This window comes from Podarcis filfolensis (assembly GCF_964270895.1).
Source record: "Podarcis filfolensis genome assembly, chromosome: 16".
In the NCBI taxonomy this organism is placed as follows: domain Eukaryota; kingdom Metazoa; phylum Chordata; class Lepidosauria; order Squamata; family Lacertidae; genus Podarcis; species Podarcis filfolensis.
The window spans coordinates 38,668,883-38,688,188 of record NC_139620.1 but is presented as its reverse complement, the minus strand read 5'-3'; the positions used below and the strand labels follow the sequence as shown (position 1 = coordinate 38,688,188).

The following is a 19,306-nucleotide window of genomic DNA, read 5'->3' as shown; positions in this document are numbered from 1 at the left end:
GTTGTTGTTGTTGCTTGTTTGAAACGGGGCCAGAAGTAGTGTTTGGTTGCAGGACGCATGCCCCGCCCCCCTTTCAGGGGGTCATAAAGCTGAGTAAGATCCAGATGTTAGTAGGGCAGCATAATTAATAAGCCCACACATGTTCCTAGTCTGCACAAAGTTTGACCAACCTGCTGAGAAGCTACTGGCCTGCATACGCAAGGTGACTGTGGTGGAGGGAAGGCTTCACTTCTGCAGCAAGCAGGGAAACGCAGAATACTGTCTTCTTAGCGGAATAACTTAAAAAAAGGGGGGGTTGTAGCAGGTGGATTGGAGGAGAAGAGTCAAAGCTGAGAGATAGGCTTTCCGTTCTCCGTGGCCAGCAGACAAAGCAAACAGAGTTGTGGAAGAGGTACGGAGCAATTGGTCCTTCTCCACCAGCCCACTTACTCGCCTCCATGGAATTCCCAGTCGCCTATGGCTACCAAACAAGTTGTTAAATACACAACTGTATTAGGGACCAAACTATGATCTCCCATGCGGTTTGTTACCTGCATGATTCTCTCTGCAAGACAAAAAGGCAGGGTTTGAAGGGTTTTTGTGGGGGTGTTAATTTGGGGAAATGGTATAGGAGAACAGCTGCACGCATGCGCATAGACGCACATACACACACTCTGCCATTTGCCTGATCAAATCCTCCATCAGGTACATGAGAGTGAAGGAAAGTTGGGAGAAAGTGGTATAATAGCATTATAATGCAGATGGGACCTTAACCTCAGAGCAGACCAACCTCACTGACGTGCAAAAGTGTTAGTATAGGGTATTATCTCTTACAGGAACTCAGGCACATCAACAAGGCCATGCTGGGCTGTTGGGCTTCCCCAGCAGGTGCCAAGATGACACTCAAACATTCGCTAGTGGTCACTAGTTCATAAAGAGACATCAAAATGGTGTTCCTCTCGCTCTCTTGGAGATTTTGATTCTCTGTAAAGTGGCTAAATATAAACTGGGCAGTCATCTGGGTTCTGTCACACTCTTAATCAGAAGCTGCAAATCCCTATGGTGTGTGTCCTATCTGTTGGCTGGCCTAAATTTAATGATACATAATAAAACAGAATTCCAGAATAAAACAGGTATACAATAGTGAAGGAAAGGTAGGGGGAAAGGCAAAAGTTTGATGAAAGCTTTATACCACCAGTGTACCTGTCATGGCTGCTCCCCAAAGAATTCTGGGAACTGTAGGCAGGATATCTGACATCCCTAGTCCTGCCCCCATGCTCACATTTCCATGCTAAATTGATTTTATGTCTGTAATGAGAGATGCTCATTAGGGGGAGAGGGGGAGGAGAATGAGAATATTTTTTGTTGTGAACTGCCCTGAAATCTACAGATAAAGGGCAGTATACAAATCAAATCAAATAAATTGATCACATTCTTAGGAGGCAGGGAGACCAAGTTAGCCGTTGCTTTATAATCCCTCATTGTGTTTTTTTGTTCTTCCAAGTGCCCTTTTATGGATGAGAGGATTTTGAGTTTGCACAGCAAAATCAAGAGCCAGATGCTGGAATTTCCTGACCAGTGAGTATGCAGAATCACTATGTTTATGACTACCCTAGCCAGGGGTCCACAAACACATTCACCGGTGAGGGTGTTCTGGATTCTAGCAAGCTCTCCCCACCTCTCCTTCTGGACCTGCAGAAGGTCAGGAGTCTCCTGGAAGCCACCTGGAACCTTGGAGGTGCTTTGCTGCTTGCCAAGCCATTCCAAGACTTGGTGCGATAGGAACGAGTCTCTGTGTGCCGCCCTCGCCCGGCACATATATAGGGTGAAAGACCACAAATTGCCCCCTCAGTACCTCACAGTTCCTCCACTGGGCCGGGGGCGGTGGTGGGACATATTCAACAGCAGTAAATTTGGGCTGGTTTCCAGGACTGGCACCCAGGTGCCTCCAACCATGGAGACAGAGCACGGCTGATAGGCTTTAATTGCTTTCTCCTCCATGAATTTGTCTAGTTGTTTTAAAGCCATCCAAGTTAGCGGGTGGTGCTGCACCAGTGCAAGCAAGTTCCAGGTGCTGGAGAAGGCTTGCTGAAGAGTTATGATTGAGTTGGAGCTTTATTTTATTTTATTGACTGATTGATTGAATTTATATACCGCCCTGTACCCAGAGGTATATTGATAAAGCAGGAGAGAAGGGCAAAGTCCTGGGAGAAAAAGTTGGGAGCAGGGATTGGGATGGTGCCTGGGAACCTCACAACTCAGGTGCCGCTTCCCTGGTTGCGTGGGGCACCCTTGTTGTGGTGGCCGATTGAGGCAAATAGGCCACAAGGACATTTTTGGGAAGTGCTAGGAACACAGCCCCTGTTTTTATTCTCTCCCCCCCCCCAATAATCCAGTAAATGAGGTTCTCGTTTGTATTTCAGTGGGCGTAGCTCAGTGGTAGAGCATCAGCTTTGCATGCAAAAGCTCCTAAATTCAATCTCTGGCACCTCCAGGTAGTTCTAGGAATGTCCCTTGTAGACAGTACTGAACTAGATGGGACCAATGGTCTGACTCCTATACAGCAGGAATGACCAGCTTATTTTCAAACCTGCCTTTCCATCCTGAAGGGCTAGAGACTTATTGTGCATTTGTTTGTTTCAAAAAGAAATGGTGAGAGCAGGCCCTGTGCTTGTGAAGCAGACTAACTCCTCCACATGTCTTGATATTTCCTCCCCACCCAGGCCAGACATTTCTGATGAACTGAAAGATCTGATCATGCAGATGCTGGACAAGAATCCCGAATCCAGGATCACAGTCCCAGAAATAAAGGTATCCCACAGTCAGTTCACAACATCCAAAGAAGTGTGATGCCCATAACCTTATATGTCTCAGGTCCTTTTCTTTGGCCTCTCTTTTTTGTTGTTTGCTGTTCTGACATGCTTATCTATGCTACCGTTCCTGGTTGAGGATAATAATCCATTTTACAATGTCTAACCTTCCTTATAGTCCAAAGGTCTCTTAAGGCGGCTTACAAATGGATTTTAAAATTCACATCATACCTGGACAGTGCCCCGTTTTAAAGGGGTCGCATTTTCCCACCAGAGCTTGTTGGCAGGCTTAAGGTCAAGATGTGGGAGTTTTGCAGGAAGGGAAGACAATTTGCATTGGAATTCCCCTGCAGGGCAGTGGGGCCTTGATCCTGATTCTTTCCCCACCCCACTTCCCCAAGCTGCTCCAAGTCAGATAATCAACATGGGCAAAACGGGTTAGATCCTTCAAGCTGCAGTCTAAATCTAACCCACTCCCCCCTGCAAGAAAATAAAAGAAAACCTTGACTACTTTTTGTAAAATAAATATATATACGAGTTTTAGTTGCAGAACTTCCAGGTCACATACATCCACACCATATCTTTATGGATTTCCCCAAAGAAACCTGGGAACTGTAGTTTGTTATGGGGACTGTGGATTGTGGCTCTGTGATGGGCAAACTACAGTTCCCAGGATTCTTTGGGGTGGAAACCGCATACTTTGAATGTTCATTAAATGTATGGTGTGGATGTGGCTGCTTCATCCAAGCTCTTTCTCCATCAGAGATTAGGAGGGTGACCATTGTTGACAGGGGCTTTTTTCAGGTGGCCCCTAATTGATGGATTCCCACCCCACAAGAGGCCTCCCTGGTTTCTTACTTTCATTCTCCACTAGGAAAAAGGATAAGATTGTTTCGTTTATGGACTGTTCCGTTCAGATGAAGGCTTGTTGCTCAGTTGGTAGAGTAGCTGCTTTGCTTGCAGAAGGTTCCAGGTAGGACTGGAAGAGATTCCCTACCTGAAAACCCTGGGAAGCTACAGCCCCTGTCTAATGAGCCAGGTGGTCTGACACATTACAAGGCCCCTTCCCATGCTCCTGTGAATCTGAGGTTAATTCACCCTTGATTCAGCTGCCCTTTCAATGCTGAACTGTTCATGTTACTGGCTGCTTTTTCACCTTCATTTATCCTGCTATTTTTCTTCTGCTATTTCTATGTGTTTTCTTTATTAAGCTCTGCATCCATATTTAGTTAGTGGGTAGTTACTTTGAATGCTGTTAAGCCACCTAAGGTGTGGTGGAAGGATGGAATCTGAAATACAGAAATAAAACAGTCAAAATGTATTTAATCCTCAGCAGCAACAGAGATAGCCATCTCTGGTTTTCCTCAGCTTCTTAAAAATCATGAACCTTTGGGGAGTACGTTTCAGATCAAAGAGGCAAATACCAAGAAAGCCCTGTTCCGCCCAGGTCACCCAGCTCATTCTGAGGACTACCTCTTCTTTCTTTCACTATGTATTTTTATTTTCTGTTTTTTTTTAAAGAATACAGAAATTGATAGTTTGTTTTTTAAAACAAAAAAAACTTTCAAAAATAAAACGTGTTTCTAAAATACAAGACATTTAGTTTTCACCTTAGTATGTCAAATAATTTTATTAAATGAATCAGGGACAATGGGAAGAAGGAATTGTTAGAAATGTCATAACATGCTCAGGCACACAGTTATATACCTCCTCCATTAAATTGCATGTCAAATACTTAATATTTGTTGGTATTTTCCCCCCAGGAAGAGAATCTTGGAGGAGGTGACAGTTAGAAGAAGTAGCCAATTTACTTGGAAAAAAGTCAGAATATGTATGATTAGAGCAGGGATGGCAAACTTGCGGCCTTCCAAACTCCCATCAGCCCCAGACAGCATAGCCATTGATCAGGGATTATGGGAGTTGCGATCCAACATCATCTGCCGGACCACAGTTTCCCGACCCCTGGATTTGGGGCTATCTTCAGTTGCAGTGTGTGTGATATTCTGTTCATAGTTGTGTGTTTAAATATACACAAATGTACCTCCCGTTGCTTGGTCCTTGCTCCTGCCAACCTAGCAGTTCGAAAGCACGCCAAAGTACAAGTAGATAAATAGGTACCACTCCGGTGGGAAGGTAAACGGCATTTCCGTGTGCTGCTCTGGTTCGCCAGAAGCAGCTTAGTCATGCTGGCCACATGACCCGGAAGCTGTATGCCGGCTCCCTCGGCCAGTAAAGCGAGATGAGCGCCGCAACCCCAGAGTCGGCCACGACTGGACCTAAAGGTCAGGGGTCCCTTTACCTTTACCTATACTGAGTTGCTTTCAGAGTATTAAGCTTGTGATTTCAAAATCTCTCTCTCTCTTTTTTAAAACAGCTTTTTCATAATACAATAAAAGAAAAGAAACTAATCTAAATAAAAACAAAAACAGAGAAAGAAACAGAAAAGAAAACACAGGCTCCTCTCATAAAAGTAGCTTCCTAATCCTTGTCTCACACAGAAAGTAATGGACCCTCCCAGCTCTCACAAGGGGGGAATTTCCCCCTCCCTATCAAGTTTTAAAATTACAACTTGGCTGGTATTTCTCATCTCACTTTTTCCTTTGGGTTGTTCTTGTTCCAGTAAACAATATAAAGTCGCTGCGTCTAAGAGAGGAAATCTTGACGTGTATTTTCTCTCTCCTGGTCATCTGCAGTCAGTTAATTTATTCATTCTCGTTATCTGCCAGCCTTCCCATAATCATCCATCTTTGTTGGGACATGAGTTGCATTTCCAGTACTTTGCCTTTAGGTCTCTGGCAGTGAGCAATAAATTTCCAACTAGGCCTTCATGTCTCCTATTCGCATTAATTTTTAAATATCCCAAAAGATAACAAGTTTAGTTTTAGTGGTTTTATGGTATCCAATTATTTCTCTAATGCTTTTTGGAATAAGCTGCCAGTACTTTTATGATCTTATACAGCTCTCTGCCAAGGATTTCCAAGCACCTGGAGGAAGTTGTGGAAGGAGGCAATTCTTGAGCTATCTCCTTTTTATTGTGCATTCATGATGATTTGTGCTCATGATGCTCTCAGGCATAATTGTGCACCTGCATATGTTTTGGGGAAGCTATACTGAGTGGTTTCCACTTGGTGCATGTCCTGTAATTCCTGCTGAAATCCTGTAACTTTTTCATACCACAAATGGTATGTTCTGTCCCACTTTTGTTGTGTTGTGGTGCAAGAGCTGTTCCTTCAGATTGCAGTAATGTGGAACCACTGGGGAAGCATTGCAGAACAACTAAGAAAGCAGGAGGATGTGTGGATGGACCTGTATAAATCCACCACCAATTCACTCTTACTGTGTGAGTGGCATGTTGCAGAACCTGCAAAAATGACAGGCGCTGCTAGCCTGCTTGGGTCAGAACCAACACTTTGCCTTGTGCCTGGAAACTTGCCAGCGTTAACTCTGGAAACCAAATTCTATAAGAATATGGGCCTGATCTAGTCCAGTATCCTGTTTCCCACACTGGCCAAGCAGATGCCCTTGGGAAGCCCACAAATGAGACCTGAGGATAGTAGCCCCCCCCCCTCCACTCTGTTCTTGAGTTGCTGATACTCAAAGACAGGCTGTCTCTGAGCCTGCAAGCTGGAAAGACCCACTGTGGGTGGTAACAATGGCTAGCCGAAACCTTCGTGAATTCGTCTGGCCCAGTTGAGATCCACCTACAGGGTCATAGCCCTATCTAAGGTGGGTTGCAAAAGCAGCATTACCACCATACAAATATATGGTTGAAAATAATGAAGGCAGGGGTCACAAAATGCATGTTTGGGTTAAAGGTGTGTTCCGGGCCTGAAATGGTTGGAGACATCTGAATTCATAGCTATCACCACAACTTGTGGTAGTTTTTAATGCTTTGTGTGGTATCGTCTGTCTGTCTGTCCATCCATCCATCCATCCATCCATCCATCCATCCATCCATCCATCTTCTTGCATTTATTTAATGTTCCTTCCTTCTGTCACGATACCCACGGTGATGTTCATCTGGTACTCATCCAGGTCTCATTAGCCCCAGACCTGTTTGCCTTCACCATGATGGTGGCCTTGTGAGCCTTGCTGTGAGTGTGTGAAGAAGTTCTTATTTTGACAGTCCTGAATTTCCCGCCCTTTGCCTTCCTTGGCTCACCCCTGATTCTAGTATTCTTGGGCTGAATTCTGTTATACTTACTCTTACTCTCTTTACCCCCTCTCAACCAGACAGCCCCATTCTAACCAGCCCCTGGATGGTTTTGAGCTTCCCTTTTCTACACCTTCTCCTTTTGACACCCCAAATGTACACTGTGTGCCAAGTGTGTCCACACCACTGATTGGTATGAGGGCATTGTATGTGTTCCCCAGAGCCTGTTCCCGTTGACAACCCTTCCGCTATGCTATGGACCAGTTCCAGTTGCCAAATGCGCTTCAGAGGCCCTGACAGCCTATTACAAGAAATTCAATCTAGAAGCTACCATGGTGTGTATCAAACTACAGTCTTAGCTGGGAATTGTTTTGTGGTAGCTGGATTTCCGAGGGATTCCCCACCCCCACCCCCACCACAAGTGCAAAGGATGCTTCCTCCATTTTCATAATCGTATTTTAAAATAAAGTTTCATAGTGCTGACTCCTTTGTCCTTCCAGGTCCAGGGGAAGTGTGTTTCTCTTAAATTGTTCCCTCTTCCCCCCCAAATGAAATAATTATTGGCTTCTGCCCAGCTTTTTATATTTTTACAAGAAGAGTCTCTAGGTCACCAAATCGTAGGGCTTCCCCCCTCTCCAGCTGTGAAATCAAGGCAATGTGTGGTGTTTCTCCCCCTTCTCTCAAACAAGGTGCACCCCTGGGTCACCAAGAACGGCGTGGAACCATTGCCGACAGAGGACGAGAACTGCACGCTCATAGAAGTGACCGAGGAAGAGGTTGAGAATTCGGTTAAGCACATCCCAAGCTTGGCCACTGTGGTGAGTGAGACCCAAGTGCTGCTTGTGTGTTGGATATTCTTGATTCAAAAGGGCACGTCTAACCAACCTACTGAATTTTTTGCTCTGTAAGACTTACTTTTTCCCTCCTAAAAAGTAAGGGGAAATGTGTGTGCGTCTTATGGAGCAAATGCAGACTGCACAGCTATCCCAGAAGCCAGAACAGCAAGAGGGATTGCTGCTTTCACTGCACAGCTGTTCTGGCTTCTGGGATTCAGAATATTTTTGTTCTTGTTTTCCTCGTCCGAAAACTAGGTGCGTCTTATGGTCTGGTGCGTCTTATAGAGTGAAAAATACGGTATTTTTGAAATCTGCTCCAAGTGCCAGCGAGCCTTATTGGCTGAATTTGCAGGTCACAGTGCACCAGGTGTGGAGAACTTTTGGCCCTCCTGATTTGCCAAACTACAACTTCCACCAGCCCAAGCAAGCATGGCCAGGGGCTAGGGATGATGGGAGTTGAAGTTCAGCAAAATGGGGAGGGCCACAAGGTTCTTCATACCCTGCCGTAAGTTATAACCCAAGGATGGCTAACCTTTTGAGGGCTGAGGGTCACATTGACCCTTCTTTCTCACGCTTCCCAAAGCAGAAGCTTCTTTTCCCCTTTATTCCCCCCTGACCCCCACTCCCAAATATGCTGTTGCTGTGGGAAGGGGGTGAGCACAGCTGCAGGGAGTGAGGAACAGAGAGAATTTCTTTGGGGACTTTCCCCTCTTTGTTTTCCTCCCTGCTGGTGGTGGCAGGAAGGCTTGTGCAGACCCCCTCCCCAATGCTGATCCTTTCAACCTCTGACCCGTATGCACTAGGTGGGAGAAGCAATTTGCACTGAATGGAAGCTCCGTCCCCCTCCTTGAGCAAGGAAGTTGGGGGCGCACCTTGTTCCAGCAAAGGAGAAATAGGGAGCCCTCTTTAAGCTCCCAATGGTTTTTTAACACCTGGTTTTTACCAAGCCCCCACCTGACTTCATGTGGAGTATCTGGCATAGGTCGAGTGGGGGTGGCTTCCCCAAAAGGCCTGGTGGGTCAAGTTTGGCCTGTAGGCCAAAGGGTCTCCTCGACTGATGCAGAATGAGGAGGAATACTGGACAGTATCACTTCAGATTGTGGGGAGGGGGGTCCATGTTTCTGAGTCGTCCTCCTCCTCCTGCATGTAGCTTGCTAGTACAGTGGTACCTCTTATTGCGAACGGGATCCGTTCCGGAGGCCTGTTCGCAACATGAAAAGCCCGCAAACTAAAGCACCGTATCTGCGCAGGTGCGCAGCATGATTGGCGCTTGTGCGCATGTGTGAAGTGCGATTTAGCGCTACTGCGCATGCACGGGCAGCGAAACCTGGAAGTAACCCTTTCCGGTCCTTCCGGTTGGCCGTGGGACGCAACCTGAAAAAACATAACATGAAGCAAACATAACGTAAGGTATGACTGTATAACACTGGAAAAGCTATCTGTAGCCTTTGCCTGGAATGAGCTAGTTTTAAAAAGCCTCTCTCCTTGCATTAAGCTAACACATCAGAAAGAAATTTCATGTAGGCCTTTCCCTGAGGTGCTAGCTTACTGGATGCAGTCAAGCCCCGGCCCCCCTCAGATGTCTTGGGATTGTAGTTCAAATGGAGGGTGCCACGTTGATGAAGGCAGCACCATATAAATACAGAAATACCGGTAATAGTAAAACAATCATAATCTTCTCTTTCAGATCCTGGTAAAATCAATGATCAGGAAAAGATCTTTTGGGAACCCGTTTGAGGGGAGTAGAAGAGAAGAGCGATCCCTTTCTGCACCAGGGAATCTGTTGACGTAAGTCTCTGACGCAGGAGCCTTGAGCTGTGGAGAAGGGCAAGAGTTTTCCAAATGTGCTGTGGAGAATTTTCATGGGGGATTTCCCTGGAAGTTAGGGGTGCTCAACAATACCTAACATACAGGCCCAGCCTTGCCATTAAACAAACTTGAGGTGTGTGTGTGTGAGCAGAAGACAGCAGTTTATTTATTTAATGGAATATTAATTGTGTTGTACTGTAGGGAGTATGGAAGAATAACCTTGCTTCCCTTGGAAACTTTGCACTTTGACTTTTGGATGATGCCTTCTTGCTCCCCCACCTCAGGCGGCAAACTATTTTGAGCCAGCCTTGTCAATAAAAGATGGTGTTGACTGTCTTCCCCTTCAGTGTGCAGCCATAACATGGGAGGTTATGATCTGAGGTGCTTACCTCATGTAGAAACATGGCTGAGTCTTGTGACATGCCTGTCCAGGAGCCTGTGTGAACTACAGCTGTTCACCAGAACATAATTTTTATTAATATATTTATTTTTGTATATGCCACCCATTGTAGAAAAGTGTGTCTGAATTGAAAAGTTTTTACTTGGTGTCTGAAAGCATGGGCAGGGGGCTATCCAAATTTTTTAAGGCAAGGTTTTCCATAAGTGTGGTGCCCATGCATTGAAGGCCCTGTCCTCATGTCCACCAGCTACATCTCAGATTCAGGTAAAGAAACATAACAAGAGCATCTGTGAAGGAAAAGGCGAGAGGGCAAGTGCTTATTGAGCTTTAAATGGACCACTGGGAGACTTTGGTGTTTAACACACTGGTGGCTTGAACCCACCACTGGAAGGTGGGTCTCTCCTGCAGCACCACCAGCTTTGGGAAAGGCAGGGGTAGGGTTGTTGTTGTTGTTTTAAGAGGTGGAGAAAAGCAACGTAAAAGAAGATGGGCTTGCTTTATTTTTAAGAACTTCTGTAGAAAAGGGAATTGTGGGGGCTGGCTGCTGGTCACAGAGTGATGGTGGAGGCTGCACTTTCCAAAAAGTGCAGGGGCTGAGCTGTCTACTTTTGTAGCTTTCTATTCACAGACGCAGAGGACGCGGGTGGTGCTGTGGGTTAAACCACAGAGCCTAGGACTTGCCAATCAAAAGGTCGGCGGTTCGAATCCCTGCAACGGGGTGAGCTCCCGTTGCTCGGTCCCTGCTCCTGCCAACCTAGCAGTTTGAAAGCACATCAAAGTGCAAGTAGATAAATAGGTACCACTCCGGCGGGAAGGTAAGCGGCGTTTCCGTGCGCTGCTCTGGTTCGCCAGAAGGGGCTTAGTCCTGCTGGCCACACGACCCGGAAGCTGTACGCCGGCTCCCTCGGCCAATAAAGCGAGATGAGCGCCGCAACCCCAGAGTCGGCCACGACTGGACCTAATGGTCAGGGGTCCCTTTACCTTTACCTATTCACAGACGCAGGTGGCGCTGTGGTCTAAACCACTGAGCCTATGGCTTGCCGATCGGAAGGTTGGCGGTTTGAATCCCCGCAACGGGGTGAGCTCTCATTGCTCGGTCCCAGGTCCTGCCAACCTAGCAGTTCAAAAGCACGCCAAAAAGTGCAAGTATCTTAATAGGTACTGCTATGGCGGGAAGGTAAATGGCGTTTCCGTTCACTGCTCTGGTTTCGGTGTTTCATTGTGCCAGAAGCAGCTTAGTCATGCTGGCCACATGACCTGGAAAAACTGTCTGCAGAGCAAACAAACGTGTTCGCAACTGGACTGAATTGTCAGGGGTCCTTTACATTTACCTTTATTCTCTCTGAAGCAGAAGTGGCCAACCTACAGCCCACAGGCCATATACATCTCCCCCAAGTGTTTTGCCTTCCCCATAAGTCCTCCCCCAAATTTGACTTTCTTTCTTTATTTGTTTGTTTGCTTAGGATTTTAAAAAATAATAATTTATTTTTAAAATAATTTATTTTTAAATTTATTTAATTTATTGCTACTATGATGCCAAAAGATTGTTGTGCCTCACAAGCACCTCCCCCCAATTTCCCTTCCCTCTTAGGGAAATGAATAATGAATGATAAAAATGATTTAAAATAGTGCAGAATAGCTGATGGGAAAACCCTTTTGTAAGGGCTGCCTTGAGTTCTGCCGCTCTGTCCATGCTTACACCCAAAGTATCCAGATTCTTTGGTCAGAGGAAGCTCAAGGGATTCGGGATAAATTAAGGGTTGCATAGTTTTCAAAGGGGTAGCTAAGAAGAAGGCAGTGAGAATTCATAGGAACATCTCTAAGCTTTTATTTTGCACCTTGTGAACTAGAAACTCTTGCAGGATCAGGCATCAGACTTCCCATACCCAACCCATATAAATAAGAGGCAAATAAGACTTGGGTTTTGGATCAAAACAAGCCACAACTTTATTGAATACAGATGAAAGAGGTTTGGCTTGGGCATGGGGAAATCTAAATACTTCTGGCCCAGCCGCTGGAAGTGACGCATGGTCAATCCAGGTGGGGGTTCCTAAGACCTACATCCAAGAGGGTGACCCCTCCCCCAGGGGCCACCATCTAGGGGAGTGCCTTTGGCCCTGCTCCCCCAGGGCATGCGGACATGGCCACTCCCCCCACCCCGATCCCTTTAAAGGGATACCCCAGTCTGGAGGGGCAGGCAGAGATGACAACCTCCCCTCCATGCAAAACCAAGGATTACTCCAATGCCCAACCAGTTGTGACGATTGCTATGAGGTAGGCAAAACCACCGGGTCAGTGCCAATTAGCCCAGTGGGCAAATTCCCACCCGGCCCCTTGAAGGATGGCGACCACCGTAGCCACAGCAAAGTCAATGACTATCAGCTTAAACCGAGGGTGGGTGGGATAGGGAAACCCGGCGCAGGAACAAACAGGCTGAGCCCCAGGTGTAGGATGCTTAAATGGGCAAGGGGTGGATCCGAGGGAAGCCCAGCGTCAGCTCCATTGGCGGCGCCCCCCGGCACAGCCCAAGTCCCAGCCTGCAGCCCCATTTGCCTAAGCAGGGTGCAGGCCAGGATTCGGTTCCTGATAGGCGGAGAGGGTTCAGGAAGGGCACCGCAGTTTGAATTCCCACGTCGGCGTCCCAGTGAAGCCTCCTCTGTCCCGCAACGCCAGGGCACCAAAAGGAGTGAGCGGACTTGTTGTCTTTGGCAAAAGCTGAGATTTCTCAAACTACCAAATCCTGGGCCACAGCAGCAGGTCTTGGAGACATGCAGATTATGCAATGTTGTGCTTCTACTTCCGTTGCTCCATTTTATGGTTTGGTTTCTTTGAACTGTGTCTGGAAAGATATGTACTTCTACGCAGCCAGTGCTGAGTGTGACAGTGGAGAACATTGCCAGATTTTGTGTGTGTGTGTGTGTGTTTGTGTGTATCTGAAGAAGTGTGCATGCACACAAAAGCTCATACCAATAACAAACTTAGTTGGTCTCTAAGGTGCTACTGGAAGGATTTTTTTTATTTTGTATGTATGGTTGTGTGTTCTCATATCCACTTCCTGTCCTTCTCCTTGACCCGCTGTCCCACGCCCCACCCCACAACTCCAGAAAAAACAAATCAGGAACTGTGAAATATTTCATCAGTCAAAGGTAAAGATCACAATTGTCTTGCTAGCTCCTTCTACCTGTTTGTCCGTTATGCAATGAACTGGAATCAAAGTCTCTGAGCTGCTGCATGTTGTCGTCAGTGGAAGGGAGAGCATGAAGCCGACTTCTGACGCATGGAATGTTCTTGTTTTGGGGTTCCCTTTCTGAAATGTGTAGCATGATCGTGATTCGACAAAGACCCTTCCCCAACTAAGCAGTAGCACACAGCAGGATGCTGAGGTGGTGGGCTGTCAGCAGGGGTGTTTCAAAGCATTATTTTTAATTTAGTCTGCTTCCAGGGCAGCTGGATGCCTTGCAAAGCACAGTGAACGTCTATCGCCTTCCATCTCAATTTGCCCAGAGGCACTCCATCCATTTATTGTGGGTCTCTGCTCTGAGCGCTTTATGTACCTAGCAATGCCCCTGGTTGTCGGGAAATATATATATATGCATGTGGCTGCCAGCAAAAACTTGACCGGTGCCAGCTCTTGGATTTCTTTGGTGCATTTTCAAAATACGGGCTGCAAAGGACTTCAATGTGTGTGCAGAGTGCATTCTCCTCTGTGGTGAGACACCCAGCCCAGAGAGGGTGCGCGTTCTCTTTAACTCTCAGTGTTCATACAGAGTGCTTTCTTTTCTACTCATGACTTGTCCTGACACTTTAAGGATGCAATTTGATCTATGCTGCTTGTAGTTATATGGCCATTGTAAGTATAATAAAATACACGAAAGCATAAGTGTGTACCATATATAAAAATTAACCGTAGAATTTATTGGGGTTGCTTTTAATTTTAGCTGGTTCATATTAACAAGGCACTGCAAACTATGGACAATTTGGTGCAAAATTCTCACTCAGGTTTTGTTCGCTGCAGTTGCAAACAATGCCTCTTCATAGGTTCTATATTCCTGTTCGTCAGATAAGAGAAAAATTGCTACAGGCGGGATTCAACTAATGAGCCCCACTAGGGGAAGTGTGTGCATATGCAAGGATTTCTGCTAATGCAAGGAGACTCCCCCCTCCTGCATGCAGCCCCATGCCTCTCAAACTTGGCTCAGGGGGGGACGGGAGGACCCCCACAACAGTGTGCAGGTACAGGAGAAGGGGGACTCTTCAATCTGGCAAGCTGAAATGTTTGTGCTGAGGAACAGTGGCCACAGTCTTCATGGAATTCCTCCCATTTTCTTGAACTGGCTGTCTGCTATAGCACTGCCTACCAAGGCCTGCTGCCCCTGTAGAGGCTTGTCCCTCATCCCTGACCATTGCCCACACTGGAAGTTGGAGGGCAACAGGTTGTTGAAGGCTGATTATTTATTCTTACTTTTTCGTTTCACCAATTTTTATTCTGCTTAACACTGTAGTTCTCTAACCATGAAACCAGAAAAAGCTTACTTTAAATGCCTGCTGAGCTTTACCAAAAAAAGACACTCTTCAGTAAGTGCCAGACACTCAACATCGAGGGGGCCTGTCTGATCTCAGCTGAGGGGAAGTTCCACAGCAGGGAGCCCACTGAATGCACAGCTGTTGGTGAATTCAAGCCAAACATCTGGACCACGGGGACCACGCCCAGTGACTTCCCTTGAAGACCTCAGTGTTCAGGCAGGGATCAAGCGGTCCTTGGAGTTGGCAGCACCCAGTTGGCAAGGGCCTTGTGAGTTAATTCAACAGCCTTGAACTTGGCCCAGTAGCGAGTTCCTAAATACTGGGGTTGTTTGATGCTGGTGGTCCAGCTCTGCCCACAGTCTGGCTGCAGCATTTTACACTAGCCGGAGCTTCCAGACCGGGCCAATTGCAACAATCGAGTCTTGAGGTTACTAATGCATGACTCACCAGGGACAGGCTATCCCCATTCAAGAGTGACTGTAGTTGGCGTACCAGCCATAACTGGTAGGAAGCACTCTTAGCCACTGAAGCTACATGAGCCTCAAGCAACAAATATGGATGCAGGAGCACCCCACCACCACAAACCACACACCTGTCCTACCAGAGGCACCTGTGCAATCACTGCCCACCTGAACCTCCATTTGCATATATCAAAGCTGTCCTGGAGCCATAGAAATAGTGTCAGGTGCAATTGGAAGATGTGTAGCCTATTTTCTCTCTCCCTTCTCATTTGACCTTGGAGAGAAAAAAAATGTTGTATGGTTTTTAACACGTTTGTTCTTCATTTTTTTTAAAGCAGGAAGCAAAACAGCGAAGACAACCTTAAGAGCATCAGTGACCTGCCAAACGTGGGCGAGAATGAACTGCTTTCCTGAAAGCTGCCATTCTGGTTGGAGCGCACCCTCTGGTCCCATCCCAACTTCCCACCCCCGACTCCGTTACAAAGCATGTGTCCATGGAGGGAGAAGCTGTGGAGCCCAGGGCGATCCAACCAGCATTCTGTGAGGCTGGTAACCATATAGATGCTGAATGTAGAGCTTTTTGTGGCAGCATGCTGTACAAAACAGAATCCGTCCAGCCGCCGTAAATAAGGACCATCACAGGGTCATGTCTGATATCAAAATACGAGGACTTCAAACCGGCCTGCTGCTGGGCTTCATCTGAATGGAGCGATATGAGAGCTCGTCATACATATTTTGCGAAAATCAACCAAACTATCAACCTCATTTAGGGTGGGGAGAAACTCCCAAGTCAAATATTTCATGAAGAAAATGGTCCGTATTTTAAAAGCGTGTTGAAAGTGGGCAGCTAAGTGTGATGCTTTCGATCAAGCGGAGATTGTGTTTGCATCCTTCCAGTAACATACATCTTTCTCTTTTTTGCTTTGGTGTTTACTATACATACATTTTTTTGTATTGATATTTTTTACTGCATGGAAACCAAACAGAAATGCCACATCAGGGTTTTCGGTGATGCTTGGGCTTTTGTGATTCAGAGATTATTCACAGCTACATTTGAGAGTGGTTTGCCTTGATTTCATTTGACCATCCTCAAGACCATAGCAGTGGTGTGGTTTGTGGGGTTTCGAGTGCTCCAGACATACAAGGCGGGCAGAGCCCTTTTCTTTCTGAGGGGCTGCATGTGCCAGAAGAACCCATAGAGTGCTCAACTTCAGTACAGTCATGCTCAAGCACAAATTTGGAAACATGCGCTGCTGAGTGAAAACGATATTGTATCCAGCTGATGAAGTGATAGCAAGAATTTCCTGCTAGCAGTTTTACTTGATCTCTGTTATCTATATGGGCATGTACAAAAAATAATAATCAGGATTTTAAAATAACAATTATAATCCAACACTTCCTGTTATGTAACATGGTTTAATACATTTTAACAGAATAACAGATAGCTTCTGCAGTTTTTGAATACAATCCAATGAATTTTACTGAAATATATAGATTTTGCTGCTAACGAATATTTCAATTAGCTTGTAAGCAGAAGTAGCTGTTTTGTGCTTTTTTTGTACCTGAAAAATGTGTCACCGTCCCCATCTTTAGAACGGGACCTGCATCCTGCATCCCTGTCCTCCGATAGCCACTAGCTGAGGAAACAAAAGGACCAGGGAATGAAAGGCTAAGCTCATGCGTAATTTCCACCCACCCTCACTATTCTTGCCTTTGCTGGAGTATACGAGTTGCTAGAATAGTTTTGCCATGTCAGTAAAATCTGTAATTTTAAAAGCAGAATTGCATGTTTGGATGCTACCATGTTTTTCTTGGAGAGAAAACAACCAGCACCAAAAAATTCCCTACGCATCAGAATCTATACCCCTGACATGCTAGCTTTCTGTGGACTAAAGAGTTTCCAGTAGTGATGCTTTCAGCGTTGCAGTCTTTCTTTCACTCCAAACCCTCACATTGTAAAATTGACCCAATCCTGGGATGGTTGCTGAGCATGGAGCTTGCCTCCAAGAGCCTCCCTCAAACCCAAATGGGGCCTGCCTACATCTCCCAGTTGGAGGCAGAGCCACAAAATGCATGATCTGTTGAAAGAAGTAAACTGTTGCTGCAGCAACCATCAGGCCTCTCTCTCTGCTGTTTGTTTTGTAATCTGGTACCACTTCGTAGCCCCAATTAATCTATTTGTATTGGGTGGGCTTAAGTGGCTGATGGCTTTACTTTCACCATTCCTTCTACTCTGCTCCCAGTGTAAAAGCTCTGTTTACATGGCAGCAGCATCTTAGGTCATCCTCCAGTCTGTGTGTCCACATTATTTGCTGTTCTGCTTAAGCTTTCCATTGTACTTCTGCCCTCTGGCAGGCTGGTGCTGGTGCTGAAGTTGTAGTCCAAAACATCTGGAGGACACCGATTTGCCAGAGAAGGAGGTACCTGAATGCTTAATTTCTCTTCATGACAAGCACTGGATTCAAAAAGGAGGGAAATCTGCTGTTTGCGTAGAACTAAATGGCAGACTTCCTGGGTTATTGTGGTTTATCATGAGTACGGCGGGGGCTCCTTTATGCGTCCCATCCTCTCCAGTTTTGAAGCCCCCACCCACTCAGCACAACCAGGAGAAATGTGTAATTAATTACCATCAATTTATTAATCACCTTCTAAATAACTGTCCTGAGGCGATTTACTCAAAAGTTAGTTAAAAACACAAAGAGCAAATGCATTTAAAACAAGACTGAAAAACTAACGATGTAAACACTTGTGAGAAAGACTCATGAATCCATCTGGGGAAGCCTGTGAGCACAAAATGTCTTCCAGGGCAGATAGTGGGGGGTTGTTTAGTAGTTGTGGGTTGTTGTTTGGGAGGAACCATGTAATTCTCTGGTTTGGAAATAATGGGAAGCCCAGAGAAACAGCCACCAGGCAGCCTGTATTAGCATCCCACGTCTTCTCATTAAACTTTGAGATGCCAAAAAGTGTGGCTCAGGGGCTGCCAAGTGATTTATGGGCCAGCAAGACAGTCACAAAATGGTTGCTGTGTGGGTATGTGGTGTAACATAAAATGGCTGCCCTGTCTAAAGAAACGGGAAAAGAGACAAGAGCACAAAATGGGTCAGAACAGCTGGGAGGGAAAATGGCGCTGGATGAAATGGGGGCATGTTCCAAGCGTAGGAGGAGAGAAGCCAGCACAAACAGGGATTGGGCAGGAAGAGCAAACCACCTCCTGTGTGCTGAAGGGATCTTTAATGGGCTCTTTCTCATAGGTGCCATCGGCTGAACTGACAGCACATTGGTGCCCACAGGCAGTGCTTGGGAGCTTGCACATGTGATTTAATTTGTTCCATCGCTGCTCTCTGGCCTGCCTTTGTTCTAGACAAGCTGCGGTCTTGTGCAGCCCTTGCACTTGCTCAGGCATTCTCCGAGAGGGTTGGAGTCAGCCTCTCGCACCGTGCTTGCTGCGCCAAGATGCGCAGTTGGCTTGGCAGCACTAACCACAGACCTCGGCTAAGGCCTGCTCACCGCTCAGGAATAGCCTTTCGGCAGGACTGGCTACTTCCACAGAGGCACAGAATAGGGGAAGGTCCCTTTGCTATTGGCAGAATTCCCGTGGAGACTAACCAAAGTCTGAGGTTGAGCGTCTTCCAGAAAAATCTACAGCAGACATTTTAATGTGCTGGGCTTTTAATGATAAAAATGGACAGTACAAATGAGTGGCATTAATCTTTGGGGGTCTGTGGGAACCTGTGGACCTCCAGATGTTGCTGAACTCCATCAGACCCAGCCAGTGTAGTCAGGGCGCGTCCAACAGCACTCAGAGGCCACAGCTGTCTTAGCCTTATAAAAAAAAGGTGCTCCAGAGCTTGGAATGGGTTCAAGCTGTAAAGCAATTCATTTTGTTAAAAAAGCAGCAGCATAAATTCTGGTGTTGAGAAGAAAAGTGTGTGAGCAATGCTAAATTATTGTCTTCAGGTGCAATTCATGCTTTTTATGCCCATGTAACCAGGAATGCTAGGTTCGAAAAGCATATTTTATTACAGGGCTGCTGCATCTATGGCTACAGAACTGTAACTCCTGGCGGCATCCCCTTGTCCAAGCTCTGTAATATTGCTGCTTTTTATATTGTTGAATGACCAAGGCTTGTATTATTATTTTTAATTTTTGTTCCTGCCTATGTCCTTTCTACTACACTTCTACTTTTATCAAGCGTTTTAAACATTATGTATTTATCACTTAAATGACCTTTTAAAAAAACAACACAGACCCAACAAGGAATTGGCAAGCACTTTTCCAGGGGACTTTCAGTATTCAAGCTGAAATAAAAATGTGGGGGAATGATAAATCCAGCC

At 46.1% G+C, this 19,306-nt stretch overlaps 1 protein-coding gene across 28 annotated transcripts in view; it reads left to right on the top strand.

Moving 5' to 3' along the window:
• The window catches only part of CAMKK2 (calcium/calmodulin dependent protein kinase kinase 2), a 55,497-nt gene extending 36,198 nt beyond the window's left edge, over positions 1–19,299 (top strand). For 4 of the 28 annotated variants that reach the window (XM_083590208.1, XM_083590209.1, XM_083590202.1 and 1 more), the window contains 7 exons: positions 1,484–1,557; positions 2,703–2,790; positions 7,164–7,277; positions 7,632–7,760; positions 9,466–9,566; positions 13,092–13,133; positions 15,308–19,299. In XM_083590208.1, the coding sequence (XP_083446334.1) occupies positions 1,484–1,557; positions 2,703–2,790; positions 7,164–7,277; positions 7,632–7,760; positions 9,466–9,566; positions 13,092–13,133; positions 15,308–15,386 (627 nt within the window). In that variant the 3' untranslated portion in view covers positions 15,387–19,299. The remainder of the gene's footprint in view (positions 1–1,483; positions 1,558–2,702; positions 2,791–7,163; positions 7,278–7,631; positions 7,761–9,465; positions 9,567–13,091; positions 13,134–15,307) is intronic. The other 24 variants (XR_014542400.1, XR_014542401.1, XR_014542405.1 and 21 more) reach the window with 11 other exon arrangements.
• Positions 19,300–19,306: the final 7 nt, after the last annotated feature.